The sequence below is a fragment of the Ursus maritimus genome, unplaced genomic scaffold, assembly GCF_017311325.1.
Source record: "Ursus maritimus isolate PB19 unplaced genomic scaffold, ASM1731132v1 scaffold_12, whole genome shotgun sequence".
In the NCBI taxonomy this organism is placed as follows: Eukaryota; Metazoa; Chordata; class Mammalia; order Carnivora; family Ursidae; genus Ursus; species Ursus maritimus.
The window spans coordinates 67,801,541-67,818,638 of NW_024423564.1; the positions used below are offsets into that span (position 1 = coordinate 67,801,541).

The following is a 17,098-nucleotide window of genomic DNA, read 5'->3' on the forward strand; positions in this document are numbered from 1 at the left end:
CGGTTATATTGTTACTTCTTGATATATTGCTCATGTATAACATGGGCAGCTCTCTTCAAACCAGTTTACTCTGATAATGGAAGAACTAATTCTCCTTGACACCTTTCCTACCTTAGTGTAACTTCTAGCTAAAATTTGAGGACTGTGTTGTGTTCTTGCCACTTCTTTCTAGCCTGAGGTATGAAGGTGGTGGAAGAACAGGGATCTGCTAAGGCTTAGATATTTGCTTAGGGACCTGGGCTCTAAGCTCTCTCTAAGATCCTATTATTGATCTCGCGTCAGGGCTTACTTAACCCAGCTAAGGATGTGTCTCACTAGTATGGACTTTGGCTGGTACTATGCTCTGTTAGATGGCAAGCCCTGGTGATTCTATCTTTACCGATGGTCCTATGAAGGACTTCTTGTAATGGTTTTTTCTTTGACTTCTCAGTTCTGCTTCTTACCTGCTCATTCTACCTTTCCAAATTATTAGTCATTAGTGAAAATTCTCAAGATTTGGTTAATTGACTTTGTTTCCTCAATATGGCTTCTGGGATATAGGGACAAGGCTTGGAGACAGTCCCTTGCTGGCATATGCGGTGCCTTTGTGCAAATTAGAAAATAGTCCCTTTCAAGGGGCCAAGTCTTATAGCTTGCCAAGTGGGACATAAGTTGACTTTCATCCCCACTTCACCTTAGCTAAACATCCTTGAGCAGGAACAGTCTACCCAATCATGCTCAAAGTCTTTTTAGGAGATAGACTTCATCCCACTAGAATCTTTTGTTTCTTGCTTTGACTATCATACTTTAAAGTATGTGATATTATTTTATATCTTTTAGTTATTAAGTCATAAGTATAGAATATTGGGCTATTTTATTTTTCCATTTTGTTGGATAATATCCTGTTTCACCTTGCCATCTTTGTTTAGAAATCCTCACACATGAGTTGTTGTTGTTGTTGTTTTTAAGATTTTATTTATTTTTTTTTGGCAGAGAAAGACAGAAAGCAGAAGCAGGGGGAGTGGGAAAGAGAGAAGGGAGCCTGATGTGGGGCTCAATCCCAGGATGCTGAGATCATGATCTGAGCCAAAAGCAGATGCTTAACCGACTGAACCACCCAGGTGCCCTCATACATGACTTTTTAAATTAGATATTATGAAGCATATTGTTAAAAACAATCTTTGATTTAAGGAAAGTATATTCTTTTTTTTTTTTTTTAAGATTTTATTTATTTATTTGATGGAGGTAGAGACAGCCAGTGAGAGAGGGAACACAAGCAGGCGGAGTGGGAGAGGAAGAAGTAGGCTTCCAGCAGAGGAGCCTGATGCAGGGCTCGATCCCAGAACGCCGGGATCACGCCCTGAGCCAAAGGCAGACGCCCAACAACTGAGCCACCCAGGCGCCCCAAGGAAAGTATATTCTTTAGTAACAATGAGAAAAATAATATTTGGTATTGTTGGAAACAATCACCATTGCTTGATGATGAGTTTTTATTTTTTGATAAATGTGTTTTATCTTTATGGGAACATGCCTTTTCAATATTATTTAAAAGTTGATTAAAACAGTATTTTGTTAAATTTGCTTTAGGAGTATCCGATTTTAATCTTCGTGTTGCGTTGCAAACACTTTTGAAAGAGTACTGTGAGGTGTGCAAATCTCCCAAAGAGAACAAGTTTTGTAGTTTTCTGCAGACGTCTAAGGTTCGACCTCGGAAGAAAGCAAGAAAGTACCTGTATGCAGTAGGTGAGAACCTTTTAAAAAGTGATACAAATAATCTTTATTTTTAGGATTAAAACCTTTTAATATTTTGTTATTATTTTACACATCAGAATATGCAAGTATGTCAAATAAGCATATTTAATTTCACTAATATAGGATACAAATTGTGTTTAATACAGTGGATACATCTAAGAATAAATAGCTATTTATTTGACATCTATTATTCTGTGATCTAAATTGTTGGGTTATTAGATTGTCCAATTATTGTCAAGCAATGACTTATGTAACATTGCTTTAAAAGTTAAAAATGTGATTTTAGTGGAAAGTAAGGAAAATCTCAACATTTTTAACTATTCATGGTGTCTTAGATGATCAGGGATTATAGGAACCAGTGGGCTCTAACGTGTGGGTGTGCAGGATAATCCACAGAAGTATCAGGTGAACATAATAAAAGATCTTTTTTATTTTAAAAAGCATTAAGTCCTATTAATATGTGATGTATATATAGACAGATTATCCAAATTTATATACATAATATTTTATATATACTTCATAACATAACTTAGAATTTGTATGTTATTATATGTATAATTTCATGTATGCTATAATATATAAATATGTAATTTTTGAGTGCATGCTACAGTTCTTTTTACTGATGGGATGTGCAGTTAAACAAGGGTTTCAACTCACTATTTTTAATTGAAAAAGATACTAGTAGAAGTCATAATGAGACTTCCTAACTAGACAGATAACCAACTCCTTTTATGTTTTATCTAACATTCTATTATAACCAAAACCAGCTGGTAGAACACTAGTTGACCTCATTGCATTTAAGCCATCATCTTTCAGGACTTGGCGCATTTAAGAATAATATATGTATATATGGCAAGCTCTAAAGCACTTATTCCTTGCTATGAAATAGTTATAGACTGAATGTCTAGAAGTAGAGGGCTAGATTTTTCTCATTACTGTCATTTCCATATTTAGCAGTAAGTGATTTGCATGTATCTCCTTTCCTTCGGTCAGGTGGATATACTCGGTTGCAGGGGGGTCGTTGGAGTGATAGCAGAGCCCTCAGCTGTGTAGAACGTTTTGACACCTTTAGCCAATACTGGACCACCGTGTCTTCACTTCATCAAGCTCGATGCGGGCTAGGAGTAGCAGTTCTGGGAGGGATGGTTTACGCTATTGGAGGTAATAATGAAAATGTCTTCTTTCCCTTATTAGTCTTTAGCTGTAAGTTGGCTGCATCTTATATGACTTATATATATATTGTTAGGTACTATGGGGTATACATAGATATGGTTGTGCTCAATAAATATTTAATGAATAAATGAATGAAAAAAAGAAAAGGAAACAGAAGATATTGAATGTTTTCAACCAGAGGGATACTGTGATTTATCCCAAGGCAGAATACTTAGGTTTGGTTTTGATGAAAAGTTGTTTATAAAATGTGGCACCAAAATTTAGGTCAATGTTTGTGATAAAAATTATTATTTATTTTTTTTTTTAAAGATTTTATTTATTTATGTGACAGAGAGACAGCCAGCGAGAGAGGGAACACAGCAGGGGGAGTGTGAGAGGAAGAAGCAGGCTCCCAGCGGAGGAGCCCATGTGGGACTCGATCCCGGCACGCCGGAATCACGCCCTGAGCCGAAGGCAGACGCTCTAACGACTGCGCTACCCAGGCGCCCCGATAAAAATTATTTTAATTTCAAAATTTAATTTCACATACTGGAAGTTGTATTACAAATCATTTTTAATTAACATAGCTTCCTGGACAGTAAGATTTATAAAAACTAAGTCAGCTAGACATTGGGATATATTTCTTGATTTAAATCCCTGTGTTTTCTGAAACTATTATTATGAATTGTAAAATGATTAATAAAATTAAATGAAAGGAGTTCTGAATGTTGGAAGAAATTAATTATCGAGGAGGACCTAAAGAGAAATAAATGCTAACACTTTTATATCAATATTTACATCTGGATAATTTGTCTTTATAACAACAAGCCTAGGTAGGTCATCTCTAACCCTTAGAATTAATCTTTATGCCTTATTTCTATGTGTTAGTCTAAAACACAAAAAGTTGTATATAAAAAAAAAATTTTTTAAAGATTATTATTATTTGAGAGAGAGAGAGAGCACTAGCTGCAGGGTGGACAGAGGGAGAGGGAAACTCTCAAGCAGACCCCAATGTAGGGCTTGATCTCACAACCCTGAGATCATGACCTGAGCCAAAACCAAGAGTTGGTCCCTTAACTGACTACACCACTCAGGCACCTCTTGAAAATGTTATTATTATTTTTTGACTACGCTGCTGTCAGTTAAAGATGAGAGAGATATAGAGAATATTTGGTTTTTACTTCTCTTTTGAAGGGAACATAATTGTTCCTTAAAAACAGTTCATTAAGAGGCAACTGGGTAGCTAAGTTGGTTAAGCCAGCTGACTCTTGGTTTTGGGTCAGGTCATGATCTCATGGTCGTGAGATCGAGCCCCACGTTGGGCTCTGCTCGGTGCAGAGTCTACTTGTCCCTCTCCCTCTACCCCAGTGTGCACTCTCTCTCTCAAATAAAATAAATAAAATCTTAAAAAAGAAAGAACTCAGTTCATTAAATCAATAAATGCCATGGTGAGTCCAAAAATCACAAGAAATAAGAGTTTAAGCAATAACTTTCTGTCAGCATAAAGACCATAATTCTATATAATCTTTGACAAGAACTCTAATAGCTCTTTTTATATACATTTTGGCAATTATGGATAGTTTCATTGCATGAACTCTCCTGTTTAACGTGGGGTCGCAGTGTCCTGTGTGACACTTTCATATACTTGTGTCCCCTTTCCTGATGCCACAGAAATACTAATGGGCACCCTTCAAAACTGCTATGACTTCACTATTATTTGTTTGTTTGTTTGTTTGTTTATTTACTTTAAAAATTTTTTAAGTAGGCTCCACATCCAATGTGGGGCTTAAACTCATGACCAAGATTCAGGGCCGCATGCTCTACCAACTGAGTCAGCCAGGTGCCCCAACTTGACCTATTATTAATACTATCAACATTATTATCTTAAGATATTTTATAATATATAATATTAAGATAATTTTTATTGTCAAAGTAATTCAGGTTTGTGGTAGAAAATTTTGCTGAAATTGAAGCATATGAAAAAAATAAAAATCACCCATACTCTACTCATATCACCCAGGGATAATGACAATATTTGGTTTATTTCCTTCTACATACATACATATCTGGGTTAATATTCTAAATACTGTTTTTAAAAATTAAGATATACTTCACATACCATAAAATTCCCCATTTGAAGTATATGGTTCAGTAGTTTTTAGCATATTCACAAAGTTGTGCAACCATTACCACTGTTTAATTCCAGAACATTTTTATCACTGCAAAAAGCCACTCTTATTATTTAGGGAAATTTTTGTATCAGTGTAGGGAATTGTTTATGAGCTATGTTCCCAGACTCCAGCCAAGAGTCAATCTTGCAAGCAGGCCTTTCTAAGGATAGGCATTCTCAGGCCTGCTGTGCTGGTTCTTTTCTGCACAATAGTTTTATATGTTCAGGATTCCAGGTCCTCATAAAGTTATATGTGCTGCAAATACCTATTGCTACTCTGTGGCTTCATCTTTCACTGTCTTTATGGTGTCTTTTTTACTTTGAGATATCTTTTGATAAACATTTTTCATTTTAATGTAGCTAACTCTATTATTTATTTTCCCTTTATGGTTAGTGTTTCTTGTATCTTTTTAAAGAAATCCTTCTCTACTCTGAAGTCATGAGAAGATATACCTTAATTGTTTTCTAAAATTTTAGTTTTAGAACTAACTGTATGTCTGTAATGTATGTCTGTAATCCACCTGAAATTGAGTTTTTAGATAATATGAGTAGGGAACCAGTTTCATCTTTTCCTCATTTATATAACCAGTTATCCCAGCATAAAAAACTTTTGTTTCCCTACTGCTGTGCAGTGCAAACTCTGTCATATATCAGGTAATCATATATGTGGGCATCTGTTTCTAGAATTTCTTTTCTGTTTTAGTCTCTCTGTATATCGCTATCTTAATTACTGTAGCTCAGTTGTAAGTCTGATAAGCTTATCTGATAGGACAATTTCTCTCTTTACTACTCTTGTATGGGAGTACTTGACTATTCTGGGCCCTATGTACTTCCATATAAATTTTAGAACCAGTTCATCAAACGTTTATTTTCTTTTGTCAAATCTGTTTTTAAAAATAATGCATGGGGCGCCTGGGTGGCACAGCAGTTAAGCGTCTGCCTTCGGCTCAGGGCGTGATCCCGGCGTTCTGGGATCGAGCCCCACATCAGGCGCCTCCACTATGAGCCTGCTTCTTCCTCTCCCACTCCCCCTGCTTGTGTTCCCTCTCTCACTGGCTGTCTCTATCTCTGTCGAATAAATAAATAAAATCTTTAAAAAAAATAATGCATGATGATGGAATACTACTCAGCCATCAAAAAAATGAAATCTTGCCATTTGCAATGACATGGATGGAACTAGAGGGTATTGTGATTAATGAAATAAGCCGTCAGAGAAAGTCAATTATCATATGATCTCACTCGTGGAATTTAAGAAACAACAGCGGATCATAGGGGACGAGAGGAAAAAATAAAACAAGATGAAATTAGAGAGGGAGATAAACCATAAGAGACTCTTAAGCATAGGAAACAAACTGAGGGTTGCTGGAGGGGAGGGGTGGGGGGTGGGGTAACTGGGTGACATACATTTAGGAGGGCACGTGATGTAATGAGCACTGGGTATTATATAAGACTGATGAATCACTGACCTCTACCTCTGAAACCAATAATATATGTTAATTAATTGAATTTAAATTTTAAAAATGTTAGTTGGAAAATAAAAATAATGCATGATTCCACTTATATGAGGTACTTAGAGTAGTCAAAGTCATAAAGATAAAGTATAATGGTGGTTGTCTGGGGCTGGGGGAGGGGAGAATGGGGAGTTATTGTTTGAATCAGTATAGTGTTTCAGTTTTACAAGATATAAAGAGTTTTGGGAGTGGAGAGTGGTGATGACTGCACAAAAATATGAATATGTTTAACATCACTGAACTCTACACTTAAAAATGATTACGGTGGTAAATTTTATGTTACTTGTATTTTAACACAATAAAAAAAGTGTGTTTCAAATTGGGATTACTTTAAATCTATAAATCAGTTTGGGGATTCTAATTCATGAACATGATATATCTCTTCATTTACTTAGATATTCCTTAATTTATCTGCCAGAGATCTTGTACAATCTTTGATTAGACTTACTTCTAGGTAGAGTCTATTTTAAAATTTTATCTTAAGTGGTACGTTTTTAGAAATTTTTATTTTCTCTTTGTTGCTAGGTAAGGATTGCATTAAAATTCAAATTATACCAGAGCCAGGTATCCAAACTAATACATGAAAAAATACAGAAGTGTTAAAGTACAAATTTTATCCTCAAAAATTACATGGATTATTTGGGTGGTAGAATTAGAAATAGATAATAGGAAAATGCCTTGCTTCATTAAGTGGGCTTTAATAAATGACAGTGCTAATGATTTACAATAACACTGGGCAAATTAATTTTAATGAATAGTATAAAATCAGACATACTAGTTGAATTTCTAATAACATGGAATGCTACTGAATATTGTATTATGGTTCTAGGCAATTAGCATTACTAAACCTTCTGATATGTGTCTCTTTTATCTAACTCAGGTGAAAAGGATTCAATGATTTTTGACTGTACTGAATGCTATGATCCAGTTACTAAACAGTGGACAACTGTAGCTTCAATGAATCACCCCCGCTGTGGCTTGGGAGTGTGTGTGTGTTACGGGGCTATCTATGCTTTGGGTAATTATGCTTTTCAGTTTAAGGATATCCAGTATTATTTAAATTCTTAGAATCTAATCATTTTAGACATTTTTCTTCCCTCCCATAAGAAACTTATGTTTCTCAGCTTTATAAATTTTTATTTTCAAAATTGAGTTACTTGGGGAATATTGTCAAGTGTGGAGCTCTCAGAAGGAGATGGAGATAAAGTGTAGATAAGATGCCCACTGAAGCAAAATGGTAGCTTTGCAAAATACCTTATTTCCTAAGCAATATGATGAGCTTTTGTTTTTTATTTGGTTTTGTTTTTTTAAATCTCTGATGAAAACTAAGCAGAGAGTTAAGATCCAAGTTTTATAGTCAGATTCTAACTTTTTGTATCATCTTGGACAGATAACCCCTCTGGTCCATGTGATAATCATTCACAACATAAAGTTGCCAGATTAGGTGTTTTCTAAGGTATCTTTCATAGATAAGACTCCTTTATTCAGAAATGACATATTTCTATTTGGTTACAGGCGGATGGGTTGGAGCTGAGATAGGGAACACCATTGAACGATTTGATCCTGATGAAAATAAGTGGGAAGTAGTTGGCAACATGGCTGTGTCGCGCTACTACTTTGGGTGTTGTGAAATGCAAGGTAATTGCTTTCTAAAGAATTCTTCCTGAAAATGTATTTAATTTTATTTTATTTGTTTATTTTGGGGGGCAGGGCAGAGGGAGAGAAGAGAATCCTAAGCAGGCTCCATGCTGGAGCCCAGCGCAGGCCTCAGTCTCACCATCCTGACATCATGACCTGAGCTGAAATCAAGAATCAGATGCTTAACTGACTGAGCCACCCAGGCGCCTCCATTATTTTCCCTTAAAAATATATTTTTTAAAAAACTAAGCTTGAAGCTTTATTTTCATAAAACTATATTTTATGTCTGTTAATATTGAATATTGACACTAACAGTATGGAAGTATTGCTTTTAGCATTTTATATGTTTTAACCTCTTATATCTTTATTTATAATAATTTTTTTCCAAAATAACAAAGCTAGAACTAAAAATCACAGATAGGCACAAATGCCTGACTGGCAAAATAAGCATTTGAACCTTCATCCATCTTTGTCATTTTCTCTCCCAACAGTCCTTAGTAAGTAGTTCTAAGTAGCAAGAGGGTATAAAAAACAATCTTCACTGTCTCTTTTTTTGGCATTTTCAGTGTTTTCTTACAGGGCACATTGTGATTCAGTCCACACAGAATATAATGCTGTGACAGATTTGAAAAATGTTGTACCACATATTAAAATGGTGTACAAACATTATTTTAATTGTTTACTATACCCTGAGAAGTAGTTGGTAAGCACTGTCAAGTAGAACCTGATTCTTAGTCCAGAGTTGGAGAGCAGATTTATATGTACCTGGAGAGTAGTGAGCAGTGTGCTCGTTGTTATGACAACTCAACCCGCTATCCCCAGCTCAAGTTCCTTCTGCTTTTTGAGTGCCTTCTCAGATTTCCACTAGCATTTAAATGTTCAAATTACATGGTACAGACTATATTCTATTGTGTAATACTATAGTGTTCTCTAATTGTTTTGTATGTGTTGTTTTTATCTTCTCATATAAATTAGGTGTTCTGAGACTTGGTTTTCAGCATGGGGGTGGGGGTGGTTTCCCTCCTACTAAGAAGAGGTTCTCAGAACACCAAATGGGTGTTGGAGAATTCAACTCAACTCTAACACTATGTACCCATACCTGGAGGTAGCATCAAATTCCACAGGTTGAAGCTCAGTCCTACAAGACACTCATCCTCCCTAGGCTATTATCTGTGCTCTGATTGGCTATAGATCAGAGGTTCCAATGGTCCCTCTTCTTCAGGTTCAATTAATTTGCTAGGGTGGCTCACAGAACTCAGAGGAAATGTTACTACTAAAATGATATAATGCAGGAACAGCTAGATGGAAAAGATGCAAAGTCAAGTTATGGGGAAGGGGCACAGAGTTTTCATGCCCTCTCCAGATGCGCCACTGTCCCTGCATCTCCACATATTCACCAACCCAGAAGCTCTCCAAACCCTGTCCTTTTGGAAATTTATGGAGGCTTCACTATACATAGGCATGAGTGGTTAAATCATTGGCCATTGGTGATTGATTTAACCTCTACACATTTTCCTCTCCCCAGAGGTCAGAGGCTGAGACTGAAAGTTCCCACACTCAAATTTAAGTTTGGTTTCTTTGGCAAACCCCCCCCCCCCAAACCTTAAGTGCTTTCCCACAGTTACCTCATTAACATAACAAAAGACACCCTTATCATTCTCAACACTTTGGAAATTCCAAGGGTTTGGGTTGCTGTGAGCAAGGAATGGGGGTGAAGACCAAATATAGATGAGAAATATATTTTGGTCATCTGAATGACCAAATATGTATTTCTTTTTTTTTTTTTTAATAATTTTATTTTATTTTTTAAGATTTTATTTATTTGAGAGAGGGAGGGAGGGAAAGAGCAGGAGCAGGAGGAGGGGCAGAGGGAGAGGGAGAAGCAGACTCCCGCTGAACAGGGAGCCCCACAGAGGGCTGGATCCCAGGGCCTGGGATCCTGATGTGAGCCGGATGCAGACGCTTAACCAACTGAGCCACCCAGGCAACCTCCAAGTATGTATTTCTTATAAGTCACAGTATTGTACCTTCTAAAATCATAGAGCTAGAGAGGCATCTTGGAGATTACCTATTTCGACCCCTTTATTTATAGATGAGCAAGCTGAAGATCAGGAAGTTTGTGAACTGTCTTTTCCCATAGCTGGTTACTGGCAAAGCTGGAGCTAGAACCCAAGTTCACTGACATTTAGCTCACATTTCTTAAAATGCCATTCTTTATAACTTACAGCTCTTCACTTTAGAATATTAGAAACAATGCTAGGCATTTGAAAATAATTGTAGATTGTCAGAACCATTAGTTTCAAATCAAATTTAATAAACTCACTGTGAATTACATTCTATTGTACTCTAGTGATTGACCCTGAATACCTTAATCTAGCCATATAACTATTCTAATTTGAATTAAGTTCTCTATATTCATTTGAGCAACAGGTAGGCTGTCACCAAACAAGGCCATATCATTCCCAGTTTAAGTGCATGGCATTTTTTTAGGGGAAAAAAATCCCTCTCCCTTTCCTTTTTTACCTCATGGTACCAGTAGTTCTGGAACTTTAGATCATCAAGCAGACAATAAGGTGGAAAACCTTGTCTGACTGTTTTGTTATAGCATAGTAAGTTCTTTGAAAAATAAATGCCACTCAATTTTTTTAAAAGATGTATTTATTTATTTTAGAAAAAGAGCATATGCGTGGGGGTGGGAGAAGGGCAGAAGGAGAGGGAGAGAATCTTTTTTTTTTTTTTTAAGATTTTATTTATCCGACGGAGATAGAGACAGCCAGCGAGAGAGGGAACACAAGCAGGGGGAGTGGGAGAGGAAGAAGCAGGCTCCCAGTGGAGGAGCCTGATGTGGGGCTCGATCCCATAACGCCAGGATCACACCCTGAGCCAAAGGCAGACGCCCAACCGCTGTGCCACCCAGGCACCCCTAGGGGGAGAGAATCTTAAGCAGATTCCACACTGAGCGTGGAGCTCAACGACACAGGACTCAATCTCCCGACCCTGAGATCATGACCTGAGCCAAAATCAAGAGTCCAACGCTTAACCAACTGAACTACCCAGGCACCCTTTAAATGCCACTTTAAATTATACCTCTAATTCTTTGTAACATGCTTAAATGTGAGCTTTGATATACTAGACAGAAGTCAGTTTTCTCTCTTAAAGGATAATGTGAGCCCTACATTAAATATGGCATCAGCATAGCAGACATAAATAACAACTATTACTTTTTATAATTATTTATATTCTATTTTCTGTAGCATCTGAACAAAAATATTCTGTTTCAGGTTTAATTTATGTAATTGGGGGCATCAGCAATGAAGGAATAGAGCTTCGTTCTTTTGAAGTGTATGATCCACTTTCTAAGCGTTGGTCTCCACTTCCTCCAATGGGAACCAGGAGAGCGTATCTTGGTGTGGCTGCACTCAATGACTGTATCTATTCTGTTGGAGGGTGGAATGAGACGCAAGATGCTCTTCATACTGTAGAAAAATATTCCTTCGAAGAGGTAGGTTGGATGATTTCAAATGCTTACTATCCTGTTATTCTTTTAATGTCTATAAGATCTGTAGTGATTTGCATTCTTTTATTCATGATATTGATCATTTGCAGGTTTTTTTTTTTCTTTTCAGAGAATCAACTTTGGTGTCATAGGTTTTTTTCTATTGATTGCCCATCTTCTGTTCATTGATTTCTGTTCCTGTCTTTTTTCTTAACTTCTATTTGTTTTTGGTTTAATTTGCACTTTTTTCTAAATTCTTAAAGTGGAAGCTTAAATGATTGATTTTAGACCTTTCTTTTTTTATAATGTAAATGTTTAAAACTATAAATTATTTTCGGGGCGCCTGGGTGGCACAGCGGTTAAGCATCTGCCTTCGGCTCAGGGTGTGATTCTGGCGATATGGGATCGAGCCCCACATCAGGCTCCTCCGCTGTGAGCCTGCTTCTTCCTCTCCCACTCCCCCTGCTTCTGCTCCCTCTCTCACTGGCTGTCTCTATCTCTATCAAATAAATAAATAAAATCTTTAAAAAAAAACCTATAAATTATTTTCAAGCACTGCTTTAAGTGTATCCCCACATATTGACATGTTGCATTTTATTTATTTATTTATTTATTTAGGTTATATTTTAATTAGTATTTTTCTTGAAATATCTTCTAATTCCCCTGGTAATTTTTTTTTTTGACCAGTGAATTGTTAGAAGTATGTTATTTAATTTCTAAATATTTGGGGATTTTCCAGATCTTTGTATTACTCATTTCTAATTTAATTCTATTGTAATCAGAGAGCATACTTTGTATGGTTTCTGTCTTGGTAAATGTTCCATGTCCACTGGAAAGGAATTTGTATTCTGCTGTTGTTGAGTGTAGTAGTCTATAAATGTCAGTTAGGTCAAATTGGTTAGTATTGTTCAAGTCTGCCCTAGTCTGTTTAACTTGTGCAATTGTTTTGTCAATTATTAAGAAAGAAGTGTTGAAATCTTCAAGTGTAATTATGGATTTGTCTATTTCTCCTTTCATTTTTGTCCAGTTTTGCCTCAGAAATGTAGGAGCCAAGGGCAGGCTGCCCCAAAATGTACCACTTTGGCATCTTGATTATTTTATTATTTTATTAAAGATTTATTTATTTGAGGGAGAGAGAGAGAACTCGAGCAGGGGGAGGGGCAGAGGGAGAGGGAGAGAAGCAGACTCCCCTCTGAGACAGGAGCCCATCACAGGGCTCAATCACAGGAACCTGAGATCATGACCCAAGCTGAAACCAAGAGTCAGATGCTTAACTGACTGAGCCACCTGGGCACCCCTGACATATTGATTATTTTAAATAAAAGTTACTTAAGAGACAGGCTATGCAAGAAGGACTTTCTGACCCTCCTCTGTCCCTCTAAAAGCAGGAAATAAATCTCTTATTTGAAAGGTACCCTCCTTGTACCAGGAGGTAAAAAGACATCTGTATCATGCAGATGGGAAATTTAAAGCTGAGAAAAATGTATAAACAACCCTTGTTACTTTTTTACTAATTTATTATCAGAGCCCAAATTCTCTTTAGAATTCCTAATTAATTGAAGCTCCTAAAGTTTTACTTTGTCCTGTCAATTCCCCACAGATTTATTGTCTTTGTCTAAAAAGTATAAAAACCACCTTCGTCACTTCTTTAGGTCTCAGTTACATTATTGGGCCTCTGTGTGCAAGTAATAAAACTTTTTTTTGTTAATCTAGTGTAAATTTAATTCTTAGTCCAGCTGGAAGGCCTTAAGAGTAAGTAAAGGAAGAATTTTTCCTTTCCTGTACATATTTTGAATCTCTGTTATTAAGTGTGTATAGGTTGAGATTATTGTCTTCTAGATGAATTGATCCTTTCATAGTCACAAAATATTTGTCTTTATCTTTGGTAATATTCTTTGTTCCTAAGTCTACTTTGTCTGATATTAATGTGACCACTGATATAGCCAAGCTACATTTGTATACATCGTTTTCTTTCCTTCCACTCTAAATCTATTGACGTCTTTACAAGCTGCACCTCTTGTAAGATAACATAAAGTTGTAGTCTCTTTTTTTATCCAGTTTGACAATCTCCAACTTTCAAACGGAGTCTTTAGAGTTTTTGCTATTTATATGTAATGTAATTACAGATATGGTTGGTTTTTAGATTCCTGTTTTGCAGTTTTTCTATTTGTACAATTCATTCTTTGATCCTTTTTTCCCTCTTTTCTGTCTTTATGTTGATTATTTTAGTATTCCATTTATCTCTTTTATAATCCGATTAACTATAACTCTTCACCTTTTTCTTAGTGGTTACTGTAGGGTTTACGTTATGTATTTGTATTATATATATTTATACTATACATATATCAAGGCAACCTTCAAATAATATATTACTTTGCTTTCTTATTCTTTTTCTTTTTTTAATTTAATTTAATTTTTTAATTAAAGATTTTATTTATTCATATGACAGAGAGAGAGACAGCCAGAGAGAGAGGGAACACAAGCAAGGGGGGTGGGAGAGGAAGAAGCAGGCTCCCAGCGGAGGAGCCTGACGCAGGGCTTGATTCCAGGACTCCAGGATCATGCCCTGAGCTGAAGGCAGACGCTTAATGACTGAGTCACCCAGGCGCCCCTCTTTTTTTTTTAATTTTAAACCATTTTTATTTGCTTATTTATTTTTAGCTTTCTCTCTTTTTACTTTATTTATTTACTTATTTATTTATTTATTTGAGAGAGAGAGTGAACTAGAGAGAGAGAGGAAGCACAAGCAGGGGGACTGGCAGAGGGGAGAGGGAGAAGCAGGCTCCCCACTGAGCAGGGAACCTGATGCAGGGCCCTATCCCAGGACCCTGGGATCATGGCCTGAGCCAAAGGCAGATGCTTAACCAACTGAGCCACCCAGGCACCCCAACAGTCAGTTATATTTAAAATAAAAATTTAATGTGAAAGTCTTTTACAATTATGCATATATTAATCATTCTTAGTTCTATTCTTTTATGTAGAACTAAGTTTCTATATCATAACATTTTCTCTTAGCATGAAGAACTTTCTTTACTGTTTCTTTTAGTGCTAGTCTGCTGGCATTTATTCTCTTAGCTGTCATTTTCTGAAACTACTTTTTTCACCTCCATTTTTGAAAGATATTTTATTGAGTATAGAATTTTTTTTCCCCACCACCTAAAAAGGTGCTGTTTAATTATTTTCTTGCACTATTTCTGATGGGAAGTCAGTAGTCATTCTTACCCTTGTTCCCTTGTATGTAATGTGTCTTTTTTCCTTTGGAGGCTTTTACAATTCTCTTTTTATCATGGGTTTCCAGTAATTTGATTATGGTGTGTCTTTTTGGAGTTTTGTGTTTAACTTGTTTGGAATCCATTGAACTCCTTGAATCTGTGGGATTATAGCTTCCATCAAAGTGAGTGTTTTCAGCCATGTTTCCTCAGATATTCTCCTGCTCTTTTTCTGAGACTCCAGTAACATGCATGTAGGACCACTTTAATATTGTCCCACAGGTCACTGGGGCTCTGTTAATTTTTTCCCCATCTTTTTTCTCTCTCTGCTTTAGTTCATTTTTGTTTTACAGCTTCACAGAGGTATACTTGATAAAAATTGTGTAGATTTAAGGTGTATAATGTGATGTTTTGATATATATTGTGAAATGATTACCAAATCAAGCTAATTAACATATTCATCACCTTACAGTTTCCTTTTCCTTTTTTTTTTCCTCCATTTAACTGAAGTCTTTATTAGCCATTCTAATTTAAAAAAAATTCCAGTGTAGTTAAACATACAGTATTATATTAGTTTCAGGTTCTCTTTTCCTTTTTTCATGTGTGGTGAGAGTTGCTTTCTTACCAAATTTCAAGTATACAGTATAGTATTATGAACTATAGTCACTATGTTGTATATTAGATCTCTAGAACTTATTCATCCTGCATAACTAAAATTCTGTTCTCTGTGCTTCGGTTTGGATGGTTTTTCTTGCTCTGTTTTCAAGTTCATTAATCTACATTGTCTCACTTCTAATTTGCGGTATCTAATTACATTTAAGGAATTTTTCACTTCAGATACTATATTTTTTAGGTCTAAAAGATCTTTTTGGTTGTTGTTTTTAATGTCTTCATTTCTCTCCTCATCATGTTCATGTTTTCCTTTAGATCCTTGAACATATTTATAATATCTGATGGTTTGGTGTTTTTTTTTAAGATTTTATTTATTTATTGAGCAGGGAGCCCAATGCGGGGCTCGATCCCAGGACCCTGCGATCACGCCCTGAGCCGAAGGCAGACGCTTAATGACTGAGCCACCCAGGCGCCCCATAATATCTGTTTTTAAGTCCTCGTCTGCTGATTTCATTATCACCATCACTTTTGGACCTGTATCTGTTGAACTTTCTCTTCCTGTTTGAGTCACCTGCTTCCTGCTTTTCCACATTTCTAGTAACTTCTGATTGGATGGTGGACACTGTGAATATTATATTGCTGAGTGTTTGGATTTTGTTTTCTTCTTTTAGGAAGTATTGAGTTTACTTTTGGTAACTAGCTAAATTATTTGCAAATCAGACTGATTCTTTTGAGACATATTCTTAAGCTTTGTAGGGAAGGTCTAGAGTAGTCTTTCCTTTAGGTCTCCTACTAAATAAAGAATGACCGTTCTTGAGTCTCCACTGAATGTCCTACTACCTGTTCAGCAAGGTGTCTTTATTTTGGCTAGTCAAAACTAGAATGTCATCCAGCTTTGCGTGAGCTCTGGGAATTGTTCAGCTTACAACTCCTATAATGGAAAACAGTTTCTCTAGTCACAATACTTTTGACACCAAATGTGTGGGTTTTCCATACCAAGCTGTTTTCCAGTTCTGTATGGTCACCAACTAGGTACCCTCAAGTAAATTCATTTCTGACCCTAACAATTCCACAGGCTAAGAGCTCAGTTTCAAACTATTGCCCCTCACTTTACACACCAGTTTCAAGTAGTGGGTCCTCAGGTTAACCATGACTTATTTACACTTGTCTGACTTGGCTACAAATTGGGGGTTGCCATAATCCTTTCCTCAGGTTCAATAATTTGCTCTAATGGCTTACAGAACTCAGGGAAACACTGTATGTACCATTAGTGGTCTATTATAAAGGATACAAATGGATAGCCAGATAAAGAGGTATATAGGGCAAGTTTCAGAAGGGTCTTGAGTGTAGAAGTCTCTGTAGAATTTGGGGTGTGACACCCTCCTGACACATTGATGTGTTCACCAACCTGGAAGCTCTCTGAACACCATAGTGTAGAGATTTTTATGGAGGCTTCATCATGTAGGCATAATTGATTATTAATTCAACCCCCAACCCTTATCCCCTCCCCAATGATAGGGGGTGGGGCTAAAAGTTCCAAGCTTCTAATTCTGGCTTGGTCTTTCTAGCAACCAGCCCC

The 17,098-nt window shown here is 36.4% G+C and overlaps 1 protein-coding gene across 2 annotated transcripts in view; it reads left to right on the forward strand.

The window, feature by feature from the left end:
- LOC103670769 (intracisternal A particle-promoted polypeptide) overlaps positions 1-17,098 on the forward strand; it is a 42,300-nt gene that overhangs the window by 12,442 nt on the left and 12,760 nt on the right. For both annotated transcript variants that reach the window (XM_040627351.1, XM_040627350.1), the window contains exons 4-8: positions 1,567-1,722; positions 2,725-2,892; positions 7,445-7,582; positions 8,080-8,202; positions 11,484-11,704. In XM_040627351.1, coding sequence (XP_040483285.1) covers positions 1,567-1,722; positions 2,725-2,892; positions 7,445-7,582; positions 8,080-8,202; positions 11,484-11,704 — 806 coding nt within the window. The remainder of the gene's footprint in view (positions 1-1,566; positions 1,723-2,724; positions 2,893-7,444; positions 7,583-8,079; positions 8,203-11,483; positions 11,705-17,098) is intronic.